The sequence below is a fragment of the Neovison vison genome, chromosome 2 (assembly GCF_020171115.1).
Source record: "Neovison vison isolate M4711 chromosome 2, ASM_NN_V1, whole genome shotgun sequence".
In the NCBI taxonomy this organism is placed as follows: domain Eukaryota; kingdom Metazoa; phylum Chordata; class Mammalia; order Carnivora; family Mustelidae; genus Neogale; species Neogale vison.
In genome coordinates, this window is record NC_058092.1 from 237,351,870 (window position 1) to 237,373,688 (window position 21,819).

General features: G+C 54.1%; 1 protein-coding gene across 1 annotated transcript in view; it reads left to right on the forward strand.

Annotated features, from left to right (window-relative positions):
* Positions 1 to 420: 420 nt before the first annotated feature.
* The window catches only part of MGMT (O-6-methylguanine-DNA methyltransferase), a 220,911-nt gene continuing 199,512 nt past the window's right edge, over positions 421 to 21,819 (forward strand). The window contains 5 exon segments of the mRNA XM_044240744.1: positions 421 to 445; positions 448 to 494; positions 496 to 627; positions 766 to 933; positions 1,011 to 1,147. Of these exon segments, the coding sequence (XP_044096679.1) occupies positions 421 to 445; positions 448 to 494; positions 496 to 627; positions 766 to 933; positions 1,011 to 1,147 (509 nt within the window).

The window sequence follows — 21,819 nt, forward strand, 5'->3', positions numbered from 1 at the left end:
TCCCTCTGGGTCTTTCGCAAGATTAGGAAAGGAGTTGCGGGGAGAGGAGGAGCTCTGAGGACACGGACTGGCCCAGGTAGTCGTCCCCCCCACCCCCCAACCCTCCCTTGGGTCTCCGTCCTCTTGGCGTGGTTTTTATGAAGTGTTGGATGCCTGTAGGCTTCTCGCCGTACCCGTTCATTCTTTTCAGCCTTTGCTCTGTTCACTAAAATTAATACCAAAATTAACAGGTAAGATACATCATAGGGTGGTTTTTATGTTGGTACATTTCTCTGAACATAAGTTAGATACATAGTTGGCCCCTGAATAATGTGGGATTAGGGTCACTGAGCTCCATATGTACCTGTTGACTCCTGAAAACCCTTATTAAAAGCATGTTGTTGACCTTACTGATAACAGCCGAGCGCTAACACCTGTTTCATGTATCATTGGTATTATCCTGTGTTCTTACAAAATCCAAGCTAGAGGACGTCTTCAGAAAATCGCAGGGCAGAGAACCACGTGTAAGTGAGCCCCCAAGTGAGCTCACTCCGCTCACACCCACGCGGCTCAAGGGTCAGCTGTGCACGTTCCACCGCCTTTGGGGTTCTTTCCGGCGCGCATGCGCCCCAGACGGCCTCCGCACAGGTGTCCGAAGCGCTCGGGCGTCATTCCGGCGCGCATGTGCCCCAGACGGCCTCCGCACAGGTGTCCGAAGCGCTCGGGCGTCATTCCGGCGCGCATGCCCCCTGACTTTGCGCTCGCGCTGCGTCCACCCTCTGCTTCCGAATTCCCTTCCGCTGCCAGGGCTTGACGTGCGTGTCCTTCAGGGTGGCTGGCGGCTTCCGTGTCTGCCAGGACGAAGCCGGGAAGCGTCTTGTCCCGGCGAGGCTAGCTTTATCCGGGGGACCCTCCCGGCCGCCGTCCCGGGAGTGGGGACCGGCTCCGGGAGATGTTTCGGGTCGGCCGCGGGCGCGCGTCGCCTGGGGAGGGGACCGCGGGCTCCGGCTGACGGTGTCCCTTGCTCGCAGGTGCCCGGCGGCATGGACGAGGCCTGCGGCGTGCGGTGCGGGGCGGTGGACAGCCCGCTGGGGCGGATCAAGATCGCGGCGTGTGAGCGGGGTCTGCACGAGGTCAGGCTGTGCGGCCGGAAGACGCCGGACGCCGGGTGAGTCCGCGGTGCCCCCCCCCCATGTGGCATCGGCTGGAGCTGCGGGGACGCGGCGCTGCTGCTCGTCCACGGCGGGCCGCGGGCTCGGCGGCCACCGGCTGGCCCCTCCCGCGGCGGGGTCGCGGCCCTGCGTCCTTCCGCGGCATCGGGGTCGCGGCCCAGAGCCGTGGGCGCGCCGCGGGCCGCGGGGCCTCCCCCGCCGCGGCCAGTCCCGGAGGCCGCCGAGCACCTCGCGCCTCGCGGCTTGGCCGTTCCGCGGGTGTGGGCGACCCTCCGGGAGTCGCGGTGGCGGCGGCGCCGGCCCCGCGCCGGGGCTTTTAATCAGGCCCCTTCGCTGTTGACAGGCCGCCCGGTGAGTTCTGCTCTGCGGCCTGGGAGCTGCGGACTCGGGAGCTCCCCGCCCCGAGAGCCGGGGTCCAGGTCGGCTGCCCGCGGGCGCGCGGCCGGGGCGCGAGGACGGAGGAGGCCCGGAGCCCCACGTTCTCGCTCGCCCTTTCCAGCGGGACGCGGGCTTCTCTCCTGACAGATCCGCGCCCTATTTCTCTTAATTGTAACAACATAAAAATTTAAAGCACTCCTTAATGTTTTGTTCGGAAATGTAGCATTTCCTCCGTTCATTGATTGTGAGTTGTTGTATTAAAATTGCCCTTCTCATTATTTCTGACAGAAGAGGGGAAAAGCCACCCACCCCTGCTCAGTGTTTGTCTTAACTGGCTAATAAACACAATGCCATAGAACATTAGATAAAGAAAATACACAGAAACATAAAAATTGATTTTAATGGAGCCCTGTCAGAGACCGCCATAATGAACACAGGCGCAGTAATAAATACCCTGTTTCGCCTCCAGTGTCGAGATTTTTTCCTGTAGAGCTGCACGTTACAATCAATAGGTTTTTTCTTTTTTTTTAGACCAAAAAAACAGGCAGACCTTTGAACTATACGAATACACTCTTCACTTTTCTATGAAAACCATCTGGCCGTGGTGTTCAGAAAATCACAGACACCAAATAATTCGTGGGAAATGTCATTTTGCCTCTTACATATTCACTGGCACAATAAATCACAAATTTTGTTGAGGTTTTATGCTTTAAGAAAAAAAAAATCCCTTGAAGTGAGTTTGGGGAAGAAAATAAAACCTAGACTTCTAGTTCAATGCCCATTATGAATGATGAGACCAGAACAAAGATGAGGCTTAATTTTGTGTTTCTGCTTTCTGAGTCCGGATTAGGTGCAGCTGTGGAGGAACACACAGCCCGCCTCTCACGTGAAGACGTGCTTGATCAGTCCCGGAGCCGGGCTCCCTTGGTTGCCTCTGGCTTTGCTCTGCATCCCCAGGCTGTGGTCCTCGTCCTGGTGCCCTGGGCCACCGTCTGGGGCACGAGCTGCTGTGCTCCCATTCCAGGCAGAGGAGAAGGAAAGGAGACCCCCCACCTCTCTTTCTAGAAGGAGCCTCTAACCTGCTCCTCTCATGGGGCCATACCCAGCTGACCAGCATGGGAGGTGGTCACGTGTTGGCCAGAATTAGGGATTGTGTGTGTAAGGGAGAGGTGGGAAGTGGTTTTTAGGAGCGATCGGTCTGTTTTACACCTATGGCTAACTTTGGCAAGGGACATTTAAAAGATACAAAACAACAAAAATTCTGTATGAAAACAGAGAATTAACCATTCTTACCTTATCACTTGAAAAATGGAGGTGAACGTTACATAGTGAACTTACGGAAACTGTTCTGTGCATCTTGAGAACTGTACAGCCAAATAGTCACCGACCTCGACCAGGACCTGGGGCGTCTAAACCAGCCGTTCCCTTGTGCTCCTGGTCTGTCCCACATTCTCTTCTCATCCGCTCTTGTGATTTCTGTCTTGGTCAGCTTTGTTCCTGAGCTGACCAAGAACCAATTTTGTTTCTGTAAACAAAATTTTATCATCTGCTCTTCTGTTTTGGATTCTCTTGCTTGACCATGTTTTAAGGGTCTCCCGTGGCTCGGTGTGTTACTGAGGGGCAATTTAGGAACGCACCACAGTTCATCAGGTCTCCTGTTGATGGACATTTGAATCTTCCAGATCGTGGCTACGTGGGGTAAAACAAATTTTTCTTCAAGCCACTTTGGACACCTTTTCACGTCTCTGGAGTCCACTCCTAGATGCGGAATTGTGGGATTGCATGGCAAGCACATGTTGGGCCTTGTGAAAAGCTGCCAGAACGCTTCCCAACATTGAACCACTCTGTATTTAATTCCAGTAGAAATGGAGTTTCTGTTGCTCTGCCCGCTCACCAGTACTTGGTGGTGGTAGTTTTTAGAGTTTCAGCCATTCTAGCGGGTGTGAGATATTCTCATTGTTCTAATCTGAGCCTTCCTCGGGACTTCCTCTGCCCACCTTCTCGACCACTCCTGCGTTTTCCTTGCGTGGGCTCTGTGTGCGTCTTCTGCCCGCGCTCGTTCTGGTTAGGAGTCCTCCTCACGCTGTACTGTCCTGTGTATTTCACAGTTGGATGCTTGTTTTCATTCTAATGTCCTCTTTTGATGGGAAGTTCCTAACTTTGAGTAAGTACAACTTAATTTCTTAGCCTTTTTTTGTCTTTAAGATTTGCCTACTGTAACTTCACAAATATTTTCCTATAAATTCTTCTAAAATTTGATAAGTCTGGCTTTTATGTTTAGATATATGACACATCACCTTGAATCCCCTTATTTTGAGGTATTTTTTCTCTAGAGTTAGTTTTCCTTTGTTGGAGGAAAAAAAAAATTTACCGAATCCCCTTTGTACATTTGTCAAAAATGTTGACTATACATGTGTGGGTCCCGTATGTCCTGATGTTGTGTGTTGTTCAAGTGACCTCCTCATCTGTTCTACACCAGAACCATGGGCATTTGGTTGTGTAGCTTTATGATAAATCTTGAATTATAAATCTTGAATTAAGGTAGCAAGTCTTCCAATTTGGTTTCTTCCCCATAAAGATTGTTTTGGCTTCCATGTCTTTTAACTTTACATATTAGAGAATCAAGGTGTCCAGTATTGATTGGGATTTTGTTTGGGAATTCATTGAATCTGTACTGTTTTGGGGGAGGGATGATCACTTTAAAAACCTTCCAGTTTATGAATATGCTTTATCTCCATTCGGCTTGTCTCTTTTTCAGTATTCTAATTTCCAGCACAGAGATCTTGTATATCTTTTATAATCTGATTTCCAAATATGTTGATATTTTAACATAGTTTAAAATGATTTTTTAGTTGCTGCTGCTACAAAGCTGTTGGTTTTTGGTGTGTTGGTCTTCTGTCCTCTTACTGAATTCTTAGTTGTAGGAATTATTTTACAGATTTCCTTAGGACTTTTGCTATAAAAAAATGAGTCTGTGACTAAAGACAACTTCTCTTTGATCTTTATGCCTTTTATTTTTGTCCTTGTGCTGGCTGAAACCGGGTGAGGGGAGTAGACGTTGTGACAGTAGACCTCCTTCCCTTGTCCCAGTTATGGGGACGGCGGGAGGGGGTTTCCATGGCAGGAGTCCGTGTGCTGCCACCTCTGGGCCTCAGGTGTCCTTTCTCAGACTATAAATAGTTCCTTGATCTGTTGGATTTTGTCAAATGATTTTTATGCAAGTGTCACCATCGTTCTTTTTCCTTAAACGTGGTCAGACTAGTCTCGAGAGGCTGGACTAACACGTCACCTAATTTGTGCTCTCGCCCGCCCTCCCATCCCAGCCCCGTAGTATGACCTTAAATTTATTTTAATACTTCTGTGTTTATGTTCAAGGTGGATGTTTGTAACTTTTTTGTGCTGCGTGTCCGGACGGCTTTGGCACTCAGGTTCATGTCTCGGCATGAAGTGAGTCTGGAAGGGCTCCCTCGCTGCGAAAGCATCAGGTGTAGGGCCAGTAGGACTTCTTCCTCAGGTCGTGCATGAACCCCTGTAATGCCCTCCACGTTCCTCTCACAGAAAGACTTCTGATTCGAGTTCCTTTTGTCTAGTAGAATTAGGTGCTGCCCTTGCCCTCCTGAGGGGAGCTCCCAGCGTGGCTTTCTGCAGGTGGAGCCCTGTGTGCCCCCTGGGCCGTGTTCTCCAGCTCTGCTGATGGACAGTGTCCAAAGGGATTATGAGCCGAGCATCCTAATGGCTCTGGGATCCTGTTCTCCTCTTTCTAGAGTGCTTGTGAGTACTGGGATCTTCATGTCCTGGAGACGTACTGCTCTCTCTGTTCAGTAGCTCACTTGGAAGTTGGCCACTGATGTCTGTCTGCAGTTATATCTCACTTAGACTTCCGTACCCGGTAGGATTCCTGTTGCCCACATCAGTCTCCCGACCTGTTCATGTGACTTCGCACATGGATCATTGATTGTTTTTGTATAGGTTACGTTACTCACCTTTTCCTCCCTAGAAATATATGAATGGAGGATATCTATTTGGGAATTAGTACAATCTCAGCTTTGTAACTTCTTGCCAGTGTCAGGTTTCCATCAACAACCATCCTGTTCAAGAATAACTGGCTGGCTTTTGCAAGAACCTGACCGATGTCTCCCCAATACCATCGCCGTGTGGCTACAAAGCTTTGACCCCATCATTCCCTGTAACATCTAATGAGATGTAGAATGGAGTTTTCTAATGTTATTTGGAGGCTTGCATGGCTTTCCATAAAGGGGATTCCATTGTTTTCCTGGAAGAAGACCTGTCCAGCACTGCTGCACTCGTGCTGCCGGAGGGGTGGTGAGGGGTTCGGTGGCGGGTCGCTGGAGCTGCACGCACCTTGGCCTTCACCGAGTGAAGGATCTCTCCTGGATTGTTGTTGTTTTCCCCCCATGTAAATCTTTTTAGAAAAAATGCAGGAATGTAATATTGAAAAAAGCTTCTATCGTCCAACAAACTGAGCAATTGTAAAAATGTTTTGTATTTTGAGAACTTACTGCATGCAGGCTGCTTACTGCTTTTTAGCAGAAAGACTCCGCGGTGTACCTGGCATCCTGCCCTCACCAGCTCTGTGTGGAGCCTGGGCGGGAGCCTGACCCTCCTTCAAGGCTATGGAGGGCTGGCCAGCGCCTCCTCTCACCAAGTTCACGGGCGAGGGCCTGGCAGCTCTGGGGTGTGCAAATGTGACCGTGGGGTCTCTGTCTAGGAGGGCGCATCCACCCCACTGGGTGTTCTGTCCATTTTTGCTCCATTGGGTGTGCAGGTAGACTGCCTCTGAGGCCTTCCTGAGGGGAGGTCGGACGTGTGATGTCCCCGATGTGTCCTCTGTTCCAGCGGGTGGCGATCGGCTTCTGCATGGATTCGTTGCTCTCGGGTTCATCATGTCCGTGTTTTCAGTGATGCCAACTCGGGCCAGGCCTGCCTCGCTCCCGCCCAGTGATCCCCTGCCGGGCTGCCCACTGCTCCTGGCTGGGGGAGCTCTGAGGCTCCGCACATCCTGAGAACCTTCCTGGGAATTCCCTGGTCCCATCCCCAACAGACTGGGAAGTCAGTGCAGACACAGGCAGCACCTGCTTACGGTCTTTCCCGGAGAAGGAGACACTGCCCTCAGGAGAAGCCCTGGGAGAGGGAGGTAAAGGGAACCTCCAGAAACACGCCCTACGGTGCTGCCCACGGCACACCCGGCTTGTCCCCCTGCTCTTCGCGGGCCTGACTCCGGTGTGTGTCGTGTGTGCTTGCGCGTGTGCTCCTTAAGGAGTCTCCTGAGTCCCATACACAGGGCTCTGTGAGGGGAGGGGGCACCTGCCAAGCTCTTTGGCTAACGAGAAACCGTCCTTTTTAAAACGCAAGCCCTGGAATGCCCTGCGGAGTGCGGGCGGCCTCGTTCTTGCTCCACACAGCTGTCCAGCTGAGGATCTGAGGCCTGTGCCTGAGCTGAAGACCCCCTCGCCAGTATGCGGCTTGGAAGGGAAGCCAGTCCGCGGTACACAGGGGTGGAGTCCCCAGACGTGGGTTCTCGGTGGTGCACACCGAGGTGGTGGTCTTGTGTTCCGACGGATGGCTACAAAGACCAGACTGGAAGCCAGGGCCGTTCTTTTCATCTGCAATTCCTGTGAAGAATTCTGTCCTCCCCAGGGTCCCCGGGTTTGCTCCTGGGGCCTGCAGAGTTGTCTGGGCGGCACTGAGGCCACAGTTCTCTATGTCCACGAGGGAAACACGGGCCACGGCCATACCTTCCAATAAACCAGGGTGTGGGAATGGCGGTGGAGTGACAGACTGTGGTCCTTGCCGCCGGGACTTTTGAGTTCACAGCGTAGGTTCCCTTTGTGGCTTTGTGACCCTGCAGAGAACTGGGGGGGATAAGAAGCTCCTTCTCTGAAGGCCTTGCAGCTGCCACACCGTGGACCAGACCGCACGACTACATAGACGTGGCGCCCCATTTTGTTGTGAACTTCTCTGGTTTGTGATCTAGAAAAGAGAACAGCAGTGCATGGCTTCAGGAGTTTGGTCTGTTTCCCTCACTTCTGTGAGATCCTGTTTCACAGTTTTGTTCTTCTCTGGCTCAGGGCAGAGGGCAGAGGCAGGCTGTCGGCAAGACACGAGCAGGTGTTGCTGGGATTTAGAATCTTTGTCCGGACCCATCTAAGAGCCATGTAAGTTTTATTCCTGTCAGTTGTTTTAAAGGGTTGCAGGGAGACAGAAGTGGCTGAAACTTGGATGCCTGTGTCCGTGGGTAAGAAGCAGGCTGGCCCATTTAATTTTAAGCCCTCCAAGATCTTCTTGGAAGAAAAGAACCGTTGAGTGAGTTACAAATATGTGGGTTCAAAAAATGAACCAAACTGTCCCAGTAAAGGGTTTGCTCGGGAAGCTTGTGACGTTCGGGCTATAAGCACGCGTGAGAGGAGAAGTAGCGAGTCGGCCAACTTCAGAGAAGGGGCGGCAGGTTCACGCCACCACCGTCCTCTGCTCTGCAGAGCAGCTTCCGTTTCAGGGGCCTTGGGCTGCACCTCTGTTCTTGAAATGATGGCGGCTTTCCCAGAGAAGCTGCACTCGGGTCCCCTTCCTGCTGCCGTGGAAGGCCTTCCCCTTTTCCCTGAGGACAGGTGGCTGGTGGTGCAGTGTGGCCCTCACTGGCCTCACCCTGGCATGCTGTGCAGTGGAATTCGGTGCCGCTGGCCGAGGGTAGGGCCTGGGACACTGTGGCGCGTGCTGGGGTTTGCTTGAACTGTAATGGGGAGGTCATCTCGGACTCCAGTCCTTGGGCTCTCCCAGACCAAGCAGCCGCTCTCACCTGAAGGAGGGTCCCACCTCAGGGCTCGGCGGGGTGCAACGGTGCTCGTGTGTGGTCCCACCCAGGACCTGGGGTCTCATGGGGGCATTTCTGATGGAAGGGGCTGGGTCAGTGGTGTCCCTGCTCCACGGCCCTCTGCCCCGGTCTCTGCTGCGGATGGACAGGCCTGGACACAGCGGGCCCCTTCTGAGTCTGGCTTGTCTCTCTTCTACCCTGAGTCATGAGGCCAGCTTGTGGACCTCCTTGCTGACCTCTCAGTCCACAGCCATCCCCTTTTCCTGCTGCTGGTTAGCCGTGGCCTAGAAAAGCCATTCAGAGGCCTGTTCAGATGGGAGGAAGGAGGTCCAGTAAGGTCCCATGAGAAGAACACGGGGGTTTATGACCACGTTCTAGCCTCTCGAAGGCCACTTGCATGTGCCTCTGGAATCCTCTTCCAGAACACATCGGGACCCCAGGAGCGGCATTGGGTGAGTGGGGACTTGGGATAGTATGGGACCTGGTGAGCACACCTGCTACTTTGGGCTTCAGGCAAGGTGGTCAGCTCCGGGCGCAGCTATGGGAAGTAGTGGTGCAGGGTGTCCGGGGAGCACTCGGGACCACTCTCCAACCCCCCGCCCCCAACGTGACCCTGCACAGCCACGGCTCCGGGAGCTGCCTGCCTTTCCCTGGTGGCCCTCCTGCCCCTCTGCTGAACAGTAGAGACCCCAAGGCCTTTCCTCTCAGCATAAGTAATCCAGAACGGGGGCCTCTTGTAGAGACTGGAATGTTCTGCTTTCATTTGGAAATGCAGCTCCACAGTTACTGTCGTGGGGATAGAACTGCCGTGGTCTGTCCGAACAAGTGTGCTCAGGAGGGCAAACGCTCCAGCAGCTGCCCCGAGGGGGTGTGCCCTCCGACCGGCCCAGAGCAGCGGCCCTGCAGGAACACGGCTCACTGCGACTCAGCCCCTCCCTCCGCGCCAGCGTCCACCTTCTGACTGCCCACCGCTTTGTAAACACACGGCTGCAGGTAGCGAAGAACTTTGGCCTCTGTTTCTCCTATTTTGCGTTTAGATTTTGATTTCCAGAATTTATACTGCCTGTATAGCTTTAGTATTTTCTGCTATGTAAGCCACGTGCAACTAGTGAATAATTCTCAACTTTTGTTTTGAATGTGTTCATGCTATTGAAGCTGTAAACTCTCAAAATAGACTTGGTTAAATTTATTTCCTTTAAATTGTATCAGTAATTAGATCAGCTCTTTGATACTACTGTACAAGATCGTTCTTGCATTCTGATCACTTCAGAATTTAAATTGAGTTCAAGGTTAAATGAGTTTAATTTTTGAACTGAAGCATTGTCTTGTGTCAGATTCATCCAGAATTTTTATTTCCAGTTTCAGTATCTAGTGATGGAAGTAGATCTTTTTCTGATAATCCTAAATCAATCGGTGTTCTTAAGTCACTAATTTGTTCACTGTTTCCCAAAATGTGGGTGTGCCTGCCAGACAGGCCCCGTGCACGGGGGACCTGCCCTGGGGCTATGCAGAAGCCAGTGGGACAGCCCAGCCTGTATGGAGCCGCAGGCCAGCACAGGAGACCAGCGTGGGGAGACCGAGGCTGCAGTGCCGTGTCCCTCCACAGGGGCGGGTGTGAGCGTCTGAGGCTCTTGAAATGATTAAGGGGTGATGTGGGCCTGAGCCCAGGGTGCTGGCGGTATAGCTGAGTGGGACCGTGCAGGCTGGCGCGTCGTTTGAGGATCGAGCCAGTCAGGCCCGGCATCTGACCGGGTGGGGGTACGAGCGTGGTGGAACGCGGAGCATGGGGGCTGGAGGTCATTGGGTGTTGTTGAAATTGCTCTGGGGCATCTGTCCCCTCTGTGGCAGACCCAGGTGGTGGGGGGACAAGTTTTCAGGCCGTGAAATGCACATGCCTTGGTGCCTTGGGCTTCTGAGCCCACATGCCGCACCTGACTCCTCTCCAGCTTCGACGTTTGGAGAGGCCTGCTCAACTGGCTCGGGACGTGTCGGGCGCAGAAGTGGCTTCGGGCAGAAGTGAACCCAACAGTGGCTGTCCCGTGTCTCTGTGATCCATGGGGGTCTCCCAGCAGGGACAGAACCACCGTGGATTGGCCTTCATGTCAACTCTGCCACGTTCTAGATTAATTGTTGGAGGGCGGGGTGGGCAGGGGGAAGAGAGAGTTCACCGGAGATGCGGTCATCTCCTCTGAGAGCCCTGCGGCCCTCTTCTGTTGGGGGCGTCTCTTCTGGTTCCCTGTCGACGGGGCCGCGCTGTGGCGGCAGCTCCTCTTCCTCTGCAGAGTCCTGGCGGCCTGCTGTTGTGCGTCCATGCTGAGGGCTCAGACCAGGTTTTCTCTGTGTCACTTTCCCGGAAACCCTTGTCTGGGAGGCCTTTCCGTGCCACGTCCCTCTGTGGTCTTCCGTCTGATCCGCGTACGTGCACTAGCGGATCCTCTTCTAAAGACAGGGGCGTGCGCGCTGGGAGCCGCACCTGCAGGCGCCCGGAGGACGGCGGCCCGGGCTGGCGTTCAGCCTTTGCCGCTCACGGGCCGAGCGCACGTGCCCGGCGGGGATCAGAGTTCTCCACGGTGGTCATTCCTGCTGGAATCCGTGTTGCTCTTAAAGCTGCTCTTTCTGTGCCTTCTGGAAAGCTGGCCTCCTGGACATCATGGGTCAGCACAGGTGAGACACAGACGTGTCTCCGCAGCTCCCGTCCCGTGATGCTGGGACTCGAGCGCTCCGCACTTGGGGCACTTGGAGCCGGCAGAGCCGGTGGAGCAGGCGTTCGGCTCCGCGCAGAGGTCCGTACCCGGACCGCCGTCGGTGGGGCTGGCGCACAGCCGGGTGGAGCGTGGGAGGCCGCAGGCCTCGTTCTGAGGCGGCGGAATCAGGCGCAGCCACTGGGCGAGGGGTTCCCGGGGAGAGCCTGCACCTACGAGCCAGTTCCCTGCCGGGTGTTTACAAAGGTGACAGGTGGAACACCAACAAGTCTGTGGGTCCGTCAGCCTGGGAGAAAGCGGCGCGGCGGCCGGTTTCTTTACCCCGCTCGTCTGCGGAGCAGAGAACCGTCTGTGGACCGTGTGCTCGCATCGCGCGTGTGCGTGTGTGCACCCGCGTACCTGGGAGTGGGTTCTGGAGGCTTCTGTTCTGATTTAACATCGCTTCCTCTCAAAGTGCCCCTAGATGTAGGGGGGAGGTTGCTCTTCTGAGTTACAAGATACCTCAGGTCTCCTCCTGCAAATAGTTTTTTTTCTTTCCTAAAAATCATCTGGAAAAGCACCTAGTTTCTGATCTTTATTTCACCCAGTTCAAGGCTGTGTTAGGAAGAGTGATTGTGTAACTGAGCACTGCTTTTATTAAAAAGAACTGGCCGCTTATTTCCTTCAAAGTTCCCGGTGTGTTTAAATCTTCTCTAGGTAAACAACTTTTATTGAAAATAATATTTTGAGACTGACACCTTTCTCCCCACAAGTGGTGCTGGGAGCCTCCTATTGTCTGCTGGTCCTGCTCACAGCAACTCCAGGCGGCCGTGGGGCGTGTGCAGAGCTGGGGCTGGGACAGGTGGAGCGGGACCAGAGAGAGGGGCCAGGTTCGCCCCCGTGACCTGCCCTTTCCTTTGCGTTTCGGGAGGTGATAGTGGGTAGACACAGGGGTCCAGCCTGGACACTGTGCACTGGTGGGGGAGGAGCCTGGACACTGTGCACTGATGGGGGGTGGCTGGCACTGTGCGGTGACGGCATTACTTGCTCGGACCAGTTAAACCTCACGTGAACAGGTAGTCTTGTGGGAATATTCTACCACTCCTGCTCTGCCTGGTCAGAAAAACAGGGAGGCTTGATGGAGTTTTTTGCTCCTGTGCCCATCCTATCTTTCTGCACTTGGCTCAGCAAGGTTCTGTATGTTGACTTCCATCAGTTTGCATATAGGCATAAAATCCTTCTCAAGGAATTGAATAAGTGCTATTTCCACCAAATAGTAATAAAGGTTTTCCCAGACAAATGGTTAGGATTCTGACAGATAGGCATTAATACATTCTGAATGTTTCTCTGTAGGTTACTCTGGGAATTTTCTAAACCCAGAGATGGGCAGAACTCTAAGGGACTTTGGGCAGCATGCAGGCTACCCCTGTGACTCTTCTAACAAACCGAAATCCAGGAGTTTGACGCCGTGCCTGGACCGCCGTGCTGCCTGGCGAGGGAACCACACCTGCTCTCGGGGAGAACTTAGAGGCAGCCTGGCACCCAGCAGCCTCTCTCCTTGGTGTGTGCTGTGCGCAGGAGCAAAGAACTTGCTTTGGAGCAGCTAGTATCTGGGAATGCCCTGCCCTTGCTGCTGGCAGTGGGGTCCTGAGGTGCTCTCAGAGCTTTCCAAGGCTTTTGGGTCCCTCCTACGGGTCTCTGAGGGAGAGCAGCTGGCTGGCCATGGCAGTGCCAGGTGGGCGGACGGCCACCGAGGGCAAATGCAGGAAGCAACGAGGCTGGTGAAGGGCTGGCCTGGGCGCAGTCAGAGCATTTGTGTGGGGCCGCAGGGGTCCCCCCGAGAACACGCAGTGCTGCCAGGGGGCAGGGCGGCCGCAGAAGTGGTTTCTCCGTGCAGGTGCCACAGAAGGCTGTGTGGCCAAGTATGTTGCTCCCCCTTATATTTGCCAGAACGGTTCTGTTTTAAAAAAGAGGAAATTGTCGCTGGTTGACTTTTTCTTAGGATTCCTTTATTAAATTGGCAAAACCTGTTGAAAAAATAAATATGTGTTCATCATGTCAGCGTGCGGACGTCTGAGTGTCCTCTGTCTGGTTGCTGCTGGTGTCCCTCGCCCGTCTCGTTCAGTTCTTCCCCAGCCCTCCTTCCCTCCATCAGCTCGGCTCCTGGGATCCCTTCGTGCGGTGCAAGGTTTTTACTGCCCAGTGGATGATACGCTGTTGACCTAGCACTGTCCACTGTAGAGTGCTTTCTGGAGAGAAAGTAGATGACTTTATAGTTGTGTTTTTAGCCCTAATATCTGAAGGCCAAAGGCATGTTCAGGATACCTGGAATTCCTGAATTTAAAATAGAAGCAATAACATCTTCTGAAGCAGGGGTCGCCTTTTGCATTTATTATTATGAAACCATTTAAGTGATTTCAGCAGAAGACATGTTAACTTTTTTTTTCTCTTTTTACTTTTTGACAAATGAGGTCTAAGGAAATTAGTTTGCTTGCGTGAAAAGTTCTGTGTTTGCAAACTTGAACCATTTTGCTGGTTAAGCAGTCTAGAGATGATAACTTTTTTGTCAAAGTATGACTTTGGTGTTGTGTTAAAAAGACTGACGGCCGCTGCCGGAAGCCCCGAGGAGAGGTCCGTTTTGAAGGACGGTTGCTCACTTCAGCCTAAGGCACTATGGGGATCGTTGAAATTGACAGAACTAAAATATGTATGATCTGCTTTTTAAAATCTGTTTTCAGTTTATTTCCCTGATACATAGCAGCAGAGGTATAAACTAGAGAGGATTGTCATTTCGTCCAGATTGAAGCAGGGCTGGGCGGGCGGCTCGCCTCCGAGGACCGCGGAGTCACGGGCCCCAGCTGGGAAAGGGGAGGAAGTCCCCTTTCGTGCCTGTGTCACCATAGGTGGGTTTTGACCCACATATACCCTTCTGGGGTCAAAGAGCCCGTGAAGTGTCCCGCTGACGCACCTCGGCAGTGTTGGCTTGGGGGCATGAAGTGCGCTTGCGGCGCGCCCTCTGCTCCCAAAGGGCTTCCAGTCCGGGACTCCGTGCGTCCGTCTCCTCCGACCCCAGGCTGGGCACGTGCTGTTCTGCCTTCTGTCCTTGTAACCGCACACCGCTCAGTACCCAGAGGTGCTAGCTTCCCCCTGGCCCAGAGCCACGTGTCTGGAGACCTTGTCCCCAGACGGACGTCTAATGAAGCTGCCTGGGCTGGGAGGGCAGGTGGGCTGCAGGGCTTCCTCGGGCCACGGGAGCAGGGGGCTCCCCCTCGGGAGTACGGGGGCTGCAGACCCAGCATGGCCACGTTGTGCTGAGAAGGTGGGGGACTTTGAAGAAATGTAAAGGTTTCTGCAACTGTGGGTACATATTGATTAAAAACAGGACTCGGGCCCACAGAAACAGCCCGAATGAGGCAGAGAAATGAGGGCGTGGAAAGGGTGCTGGGTCAGCCATCCAGCACATGTCCAGTCACCGTCCTCTGTGATGGCCCTGGACTCCGAGAAGGTGGAGGAGGCTTACCAGCTAAGGGCGGAAGGACGCATGAGGCGGCGAGATGCCCTGCCGGCTGCAGCCCCGAGGGATGGCGGGCCCCAGGCCCCTGCTGCTGCTTCGAGAGCCCCCATGCTGGCAATCCAAGTGCACACCAGATCCACCTAGAACTTTTTGACTTCTGCACAGTTTCCAGCACCATTATTGCACACAGACTTTAAATCTCTATGAAGTTGTGAGGTACTCTGCCCTGGAACTGATGCTTCTCTTTCCATCTGTAATGGGCTGACATTGGGTTCAGCGATTAAAAAAACCAAAATATCAAATGAGGCCCAGAACACCAGTAGCCGATATATTAATGTGCCTTAGAGGACCCGGAGGGAGTTCTGCCCCTGCCTGCCTGCAAGCCCAGCCTGTGCTCCTCCCGGGAGCCCTCCGTCGGTCTGTCCATCTCGAGGAGGAGCGGCTCTCTGAGCCACAGAGCACGGGCAGCCTACGTGCTCTCAGCCCTGGCTTGGAGTCCGGGCACTTTGTTGAAGTGGTGCTTCTAGTTCTGTTGTGGGGGGGGGGGTATTCTGTTTTACGGTCATGAAGTCAGGATAAGGAGAAACAACGAGCAACTTCTTTTATATCAAAAAGTTGCCAAGTGCCTGAAGGTCCTCTCGGTGGGTCAGCACGTCAGGAGCGAAAGGCCAGTGTGTGGACAGTGGAGCCACAGACTGATCAGCTTGGTGTGTGTCCGGGGGCAGCTCCTGGAGGACGAGTGGGCTCCCCCTGCAAGAAGTGGGCCTTGGCCGTGGGACTTGCCGTGCCCTGGGCTGCTGGCCACGTAAACTTTGTGGGGGCTTTGGGTGGGCTTCTCCATCCCCTCACCAAGAAGCGGGTTTGTGCCTGGTGGTCCTCCTCTCCAGGGTGGGCTTGGCTGCAGGACACAGGCCCACACCCTCCAGGAGCTTGGGGCCCGGCTCGGCCACCCAGCAGTGGTGGTGGGCCCAGTGTTGCTGTAAGACCCTCAGGTATGGCTTCGCTCACCGCCCCTACCCCCTCTGTGTGCTGTGCTTGCTGGTGTGCAGGAGCTCCCCGAGCCCACAGGTTCCCATAGGTGGAGGCTGTGAGGAAGGCAGCGCAGTCCCTTGCACAGGGGAGAGGTGAGGGGTGGGAGAACCAGGGTCCGCCCTCCTGCGCCCGCTGGGGGCTCATCCCCGTGAGTGGCGGGGGCTGTGGCTGCGCGCTGCCAAGGAGCTTGGCCCACACTACATCCCCGAGGCAGTTCCCTCCTTGTGGAGAGCTCGGAGTCCTCAGCAAGCCTCCTGGTTAGTTGGGAGAGGCATGGCCCCCCGTGGGTGGACCGCCTTGGCCGTGACCCTGGCACTCCGGGGCTGCTGGTGGAGGGCGAGGGGCTTGCTGCTGCCGTCCAGGGGAGGACGCAGGGTGGATGCAGAAACCGGAAGGCCTCGTAGTCTCCCAGAAAACTACTCTTTCAGCTTTTCCGCACGTATAGAACCTCTTAGCGCTTTCCCTAGCTTTTTCATTAATGTATGTAAAAATATTAAAAGCCCTTGTATATTACATTAAAAAGTATGTCAGCTGCTCTGCTTTTTTCTATTTATTAAAACTTTTCAAGCAGTAAAAACATTTTACTTGTTAATGAGGGAAAGTGGGAAAATTAATGACATAGAGCTCGGATCCACCAAGATGTCTCGTCCTAACCATGCGCAGCCGGCCCGCTCCCCACCGCACGCAGTTTAATTTCCGTGACAGGGTTCAGTAAGCAAATGCAAATAGACTTAATGATTTGCATCAGTAGATCATTTCTCAGTTTAATATCCTCTGATATTTTGGGTCAAGGACTCTTTCTTTGGGAGGCTGGTACAATTTCTGGAGCTAAAATTATTAATATTAGCAATAATACATTATATTCAAGTGAATGGAGATTAATGTAACATTTTCACAAAGTCCGATTTGCACGTTTCTCTGTTCGCTGTGGTTAAAGGAAGCTACCTACGGAGGTGGACTGACGGACGGGTCGTCTTCCAGCTGGGGGGCGCTTGTCGTCTGGTTCACCGGTGCAGGGAAGCGTGCGGGCCCACGGGGCACACAGCACGTTTCAGTCCAGTCCGTTCAACAAAGAAATGAGATTGGAGGTCGGTTCGGCAAACGCTCCTTGCGCATTTCTGTGTCGGGCCTGCAGTGGGTTGATGCTAGAACGATGAAGACGCGAAGCTGTCCTCAGGGAGCTTTGTTGGGGAAGACCCTGTGTCGTAGACAGTCACATGCGGCACGGAGGACAGATACAAAAGACAGAAGGAATGGGAGCTCAGGGACCAGAGCACTAAGGGAGGTTTCGTGGGGAGGGGACAGCGGATCTCCTTGTCGGTTCGCACCAAGGGCCTCCCTGCTTCCTTTCCCTGCCGCCCCCCCCCGAATGTCACCCAGCCTTGCTGCACAGAGGCGCTGGGGGCCGTCTCCTGCCCACTGGCTTGCTCCTGGGGAAGACCTGGCCTCTGTGATGGAAAGTACACAGAAGACCACTCTGCCCCCAGACTGTAGCCGCATGTAGGTGCACATGGGATCCTAGGAGCGGGGGTAGCAGGAGTTCTTGAGGGGAGCGGGGACGCTGGAGCTGAAAGGCCAGGAGGGTGGGAGGAGCCAGGTCCTTGATGCCCCGCCCACCTTCGGCTGAGCTCCTGTGACCTGACCTGTGCCTGCATTGCCTGTGCCATGACCATAAGCAGCCTGCAAGCAAAGAGCTTGTCACAATTTCGTCTGTGAAGTTCCTGTTTGTCTTAGCCACCAGTACACAGTACAGTTCTTCCCAGGTTTTCATCCGTGTTTGAATCCGTTCTGTATTCTGCCTCAGCCCTAAACTTACACCATGAGCATTTTTAAAAAAATCTCTTTTTAGGGGCGCCTGGGTGGCTCAGCGGGTTGAGCCTCTGCCTTAGGCTCAGGTCCTGATCTCAGGGTCCTGGGATCGAGTCCCGCATCGGGCTCTCTGCTCAGCGGGGAGCCTGCTTCCCCCCTCTCTCTCTATGCCTGCCTCTCTGCCTGTGTGTGATCTCTCTCTGTCAAATAAATTAATAAAATCTTTAAAAAAATAAAATGTTTAAAAAAAATCTCTTTAAAGTCTCTCAGTTACATTCTTTTTCAGGGCTATGTGGGATGGCTGTGCTGTAATCCTAATGGCTTCTGCTCTGGTGAGCTGTTTGCCGGGACTGGGTCAGTATACCTGTCCTCGAGGAGGGGCCTCGTGAACTGGGTCCGTGCTCCCTTAACAAGCCCATCTTCCGGTCTCGCCTCTGGCCTTCACCTCGCAAGGCCACTGCAGCGTCGTTTCTGGTCCTGTGTGGGATCCCCTCATCCCCGGAACAAACCAGGCTACACTCTTGTTAGGGTGAGAAGGTGCCAGCTCTGATCTCTGGCCCCACCGTCCACCCTGGGGTCTCTTGAACCGGAGGCCGGCCACGCTGGCTGCACTTCCCGGGACTTGCACTGGGTAAGCCAGTGGGTGTCCCTGGCGCTGTACCCCCAGGTTTCGGGTTTTAGCTCTTCCACTTTACAGCTGGGATTAGGCAAATCACTGCAACGGCTCCGTGCCTTCCTTTCCCCAGATCCCAAATGGGATCTAACGGCTCTACCCTACGTGGCTGTTGGGCTGATACACAGGAAACTCTTAGAACCCTGCCCTGCGGGCAGTGAGCACGGGCGTGTCAGCGTCCTTGCTGACACAGGCCTCCGGCTTCCCGGTTTGTTTGCTGAACTCGCCTCTGGGCGCTCACACTCCACCTCCTCCACTGGAGGGTTCCTCCTGCCCCTCCTTCACCTGACCTACTCTGTCTCTCTCTCCTGAATACCCCCTCTGAGAGAGGACTTTCTGGGGCTCCCTAGCCAGGCTTGGGGCAGGACCCCCTTGCTGAGCTGCTCAGGCTTTGGGCTTACTCTGCTACCCTGTGGCTGTGTCTTCCAGCCTCTGAGTTCCTGGAGGGCGAGGGCTACATCTGTCCCGCTTCCTAACTCCAGGTCCCCTGCTCAGCACACGGGCCACTTTAGGCGTCTTTCTCCAAAGCTGGGGTCTAGCGCGGACTTCGGAGATTAGAATCTCCGTGCTCTTCCCAGGGAGCACCGTCTCTCTAGAGGTCCGAGGTGGGCACAGCGTCGAGTTCCCGGCTTTACCGAGGCAGTCACCAGGGTCATCATCCTTTGCTCACAGGTTTGTCCCTCCCTTGGGTGCCCCTCAAGCATGTGGGGAAGTGTGTCCAGGATCAGGGAAGCCTGCGTGGTTAGCTGGACCTTCTCGACATGGGCAGTGTCCAGGGAACCGCTGAGGGGGTGTCTCTGCGAGCCCCCCCACCCCACTGAAGCTGTCATCAGTGGTCGAGACGCCGGCTTGCAAGTGTGCTTCTGTTCCCTTCCGTACGGGCGGAGTCCGCGCTGTGCCGAGCCTGCCTTAGGGTGCGATGAGCGTGCAGGATTTCGTCCTCGCGCTGGTCTTCTCGGGGTTCACCTTGTCGGACACGGTGCAGCAGCCTCGTGCCGTTGCTGGTCTCTGTGCGCGGCCCGGCAAGTGCCTGTGTGAGCGTGTCCTCCCCGCGGTGCTCGGGTGTGGCCGCGCGGGGCGATGGGGCCTTCGAGGAGGTCCGTGGGCGATGTTGTGCTCCCTGAGGAGGGCCTTCCTCATAGTGACTGGGGTCCCTGTAAGAAGGGGACATGGGACACAGACGCAGCGGGAGGAGCCCGTGCGGGTGCAGGGAGAAGGTCAGAAGAGAAACTGCCGGCCTTCCAGACCCTCCAGACCCCGCGGCCCTTGGCCCTGGCCTCTGTGTAGCTCCTGGTCTGTGGGGGTTCTCGTGCCCCAGCAAGCGAATAGCAGTCACGGACGGCCGCTGCGGCCCTGATCGTGGGCATCACCTCAGCTCTCCTTGCTGCGGGGTGTGATGGCAGCAGCTGCCCTCCCTGGCCGGCTGCTTCCCTGAACGCCAGGGAGTGCGGAGGCGGGAGCCCAGCACATGGGAGTTGGGGAAGATGATTCAAGTGGCATTGATTCTCCTTTGCAAAAAAGCGAAGTTTGAGAAGGCCTCTTTTTTACATTTTTTAGAGCAGCAAATTGAGGGAAGGTACAGGCTTTTAGGCCCCCCGCCCGCACACCTGCACAGCTCCCCGGAGCACAGCCCCGAGTGGTACCGCTGCGGCCGTCGAGGAGCCCGCACTGACCCGTCCTCCTTACGCAAAGTGCACGGTTTACCTCATGCTTGCGTCCGGGGAAGGCATCCGTTTCTCCAGTCAAATTCCGCTGTGAATCTGAAAAGCTGGCTCCGGTGAGTACTGTTGGTCCTGAGCCGTGTTTACTTTTCCCCATAACATTTCTGTGCCTTTGTGGCGGTGAGGCTGGCTCTCCGTCTCGTTCCGCGGGCTGGATTCGGGAGGTCCCTGAACCAGCCCTTCCTTGAATGGAGCCTGATGACGTCTTGTGTCTCAGGCTTCTGCGAAACACAGAGAGACTCTGCTTCCGTTTCAAACCGGCTTTGTGGTTTCGTTTTTCTTTTTCTGGTCTTCGTGTTCTGTGGTCTCCGTGTGGCCTCTGCCTTACCTGTCCCTGCTACTCGACGACTCCTGGAGCCGAGGGCAGTGGTTTTCCTTCGTTCGTCCTGCTCCAGTGTCAGAAAGCAGCTCTGATGAGCCAGCAGGTGGGGACGACCGGACGGGCTGTCAGGTGCAGAACGGACGACTTGTCCCTTCTTTTCTCCGAGGAACATCTTATACCCCAGTCTCCTCGCGGAAGCTTCTGGGGCTCTCTGTGTGACACCCTCTCGCCTTTCCCTAGAGGTTTAGCTGTTCTGGGTCTCTGTGTGAGTGCCTGGGTCATCGTGTTGAATTTTGATCATATCTTTAGGATCTTGGACATTAATGTTTATGTTGCTGTGTAGATTTCTTCCCTGGTGGAAATAAGTTGTAATTTAGCCTTTAATATTGCCTTCTATTCTTGAGAACTGCACACAAACGAACTCACTAATGAGTTCAGTAAATGTTAAATAATTAGGTAATTGGTGTTTCCAACAGATTATGCAGAAGTCTTTGAATTTTTATATAGGTGTTTACAGAGTATTTTAGTGATAATGGGGAAGTTAGCTATCGTTTTTTAGATGGAGTGAGAATTCATTATTTTTTTCCCAATTATGATAATGAGATATAAGCCCCTGTAACTTGAAAATTCTGTCTACGACACAGTTCCAGGAGTGAACCTTACATAATTTGAAGAGTGATGGATGCTTGGGTTTGTTCTCAACTTTTCTAGAACTGAAGTAAATTATATGTAATCAGAAAGCTCTTACAGTATTAATCACGTGTGGAGATGGACCGGTGCCATCCCAGCCCACTATGAAACAAAGATGTTCTCTCCTAGGTGTGTTCCTCTCCTGCTGGACGGTGTTCTTGACCTTCCCTTTGTACCTGCTCCAGGGAGGGGCGCCTCCTAGGAAAGGCTCATGGCAGGGGCACTCCACCTCCCTCCTGTGTCCAGGATCGAGCCTGGGGGTAGCAGGGTCTTTGGGATGCAAGCTTGGGGTCTTTGTAAAATCGGAAGCTTGCGCACTGTTGATAAATGGCCACTACAGGTGCCTGACACCTTGACTAACAGCTGTGATGAAATGGAAGGCGGTCTTCCTAGGAAATCCTTATTGAAAAACTGCCCATTTTGAGCAAGTGTAATTGTACAATGAGCCCTCTAAGCTTGCTGAAAACATTACAGAATGCAAATGGAAGGTTCGTGGCTGTTTTTCCTTCCTGGATTTGTTACCTTTGCAGCTATGAAGAGCATCAGTATTTCACAGCCTTTCCCCGGGACTTTTGTGTCCTGCGCATTGTAAGGAGTGTGGCCCTGGACCTCTGTTGGCTTCCTGTCTTCCTGACATCCTCCACCCTGCCACCTGGGGTGGCGGCTGAGGGCACTCCATTTTCCTCGGAGTTCACTAATTTCCCCGTTCTCCTCCTTTAAGGGGAAGCGGTGAGGTTCTCTGTCCTTACTCCCCTTTCTGAGATTGGAAATTGTGTCACCGTTCTCTCGTAACATCGTGAACTCCCTGTGCAAATCTCCTGCATCTTTCTGTGATCGCCACCCGCCGCCGCTCTCTGTGCCGCTGCGCCCCGCGCCGCCGCTGCCCACCGGGCCTCCCAGCCTTCGTCTCTGCTCTCGGCGAAAATACCGCTGACCTGGAGTCTCTCACAAAGTGTGTCACATCCCTTTTGCTGTTTTTTTTTTCCCTTCAGCTTTCTCTTATTTTCCCATTTCAGTCT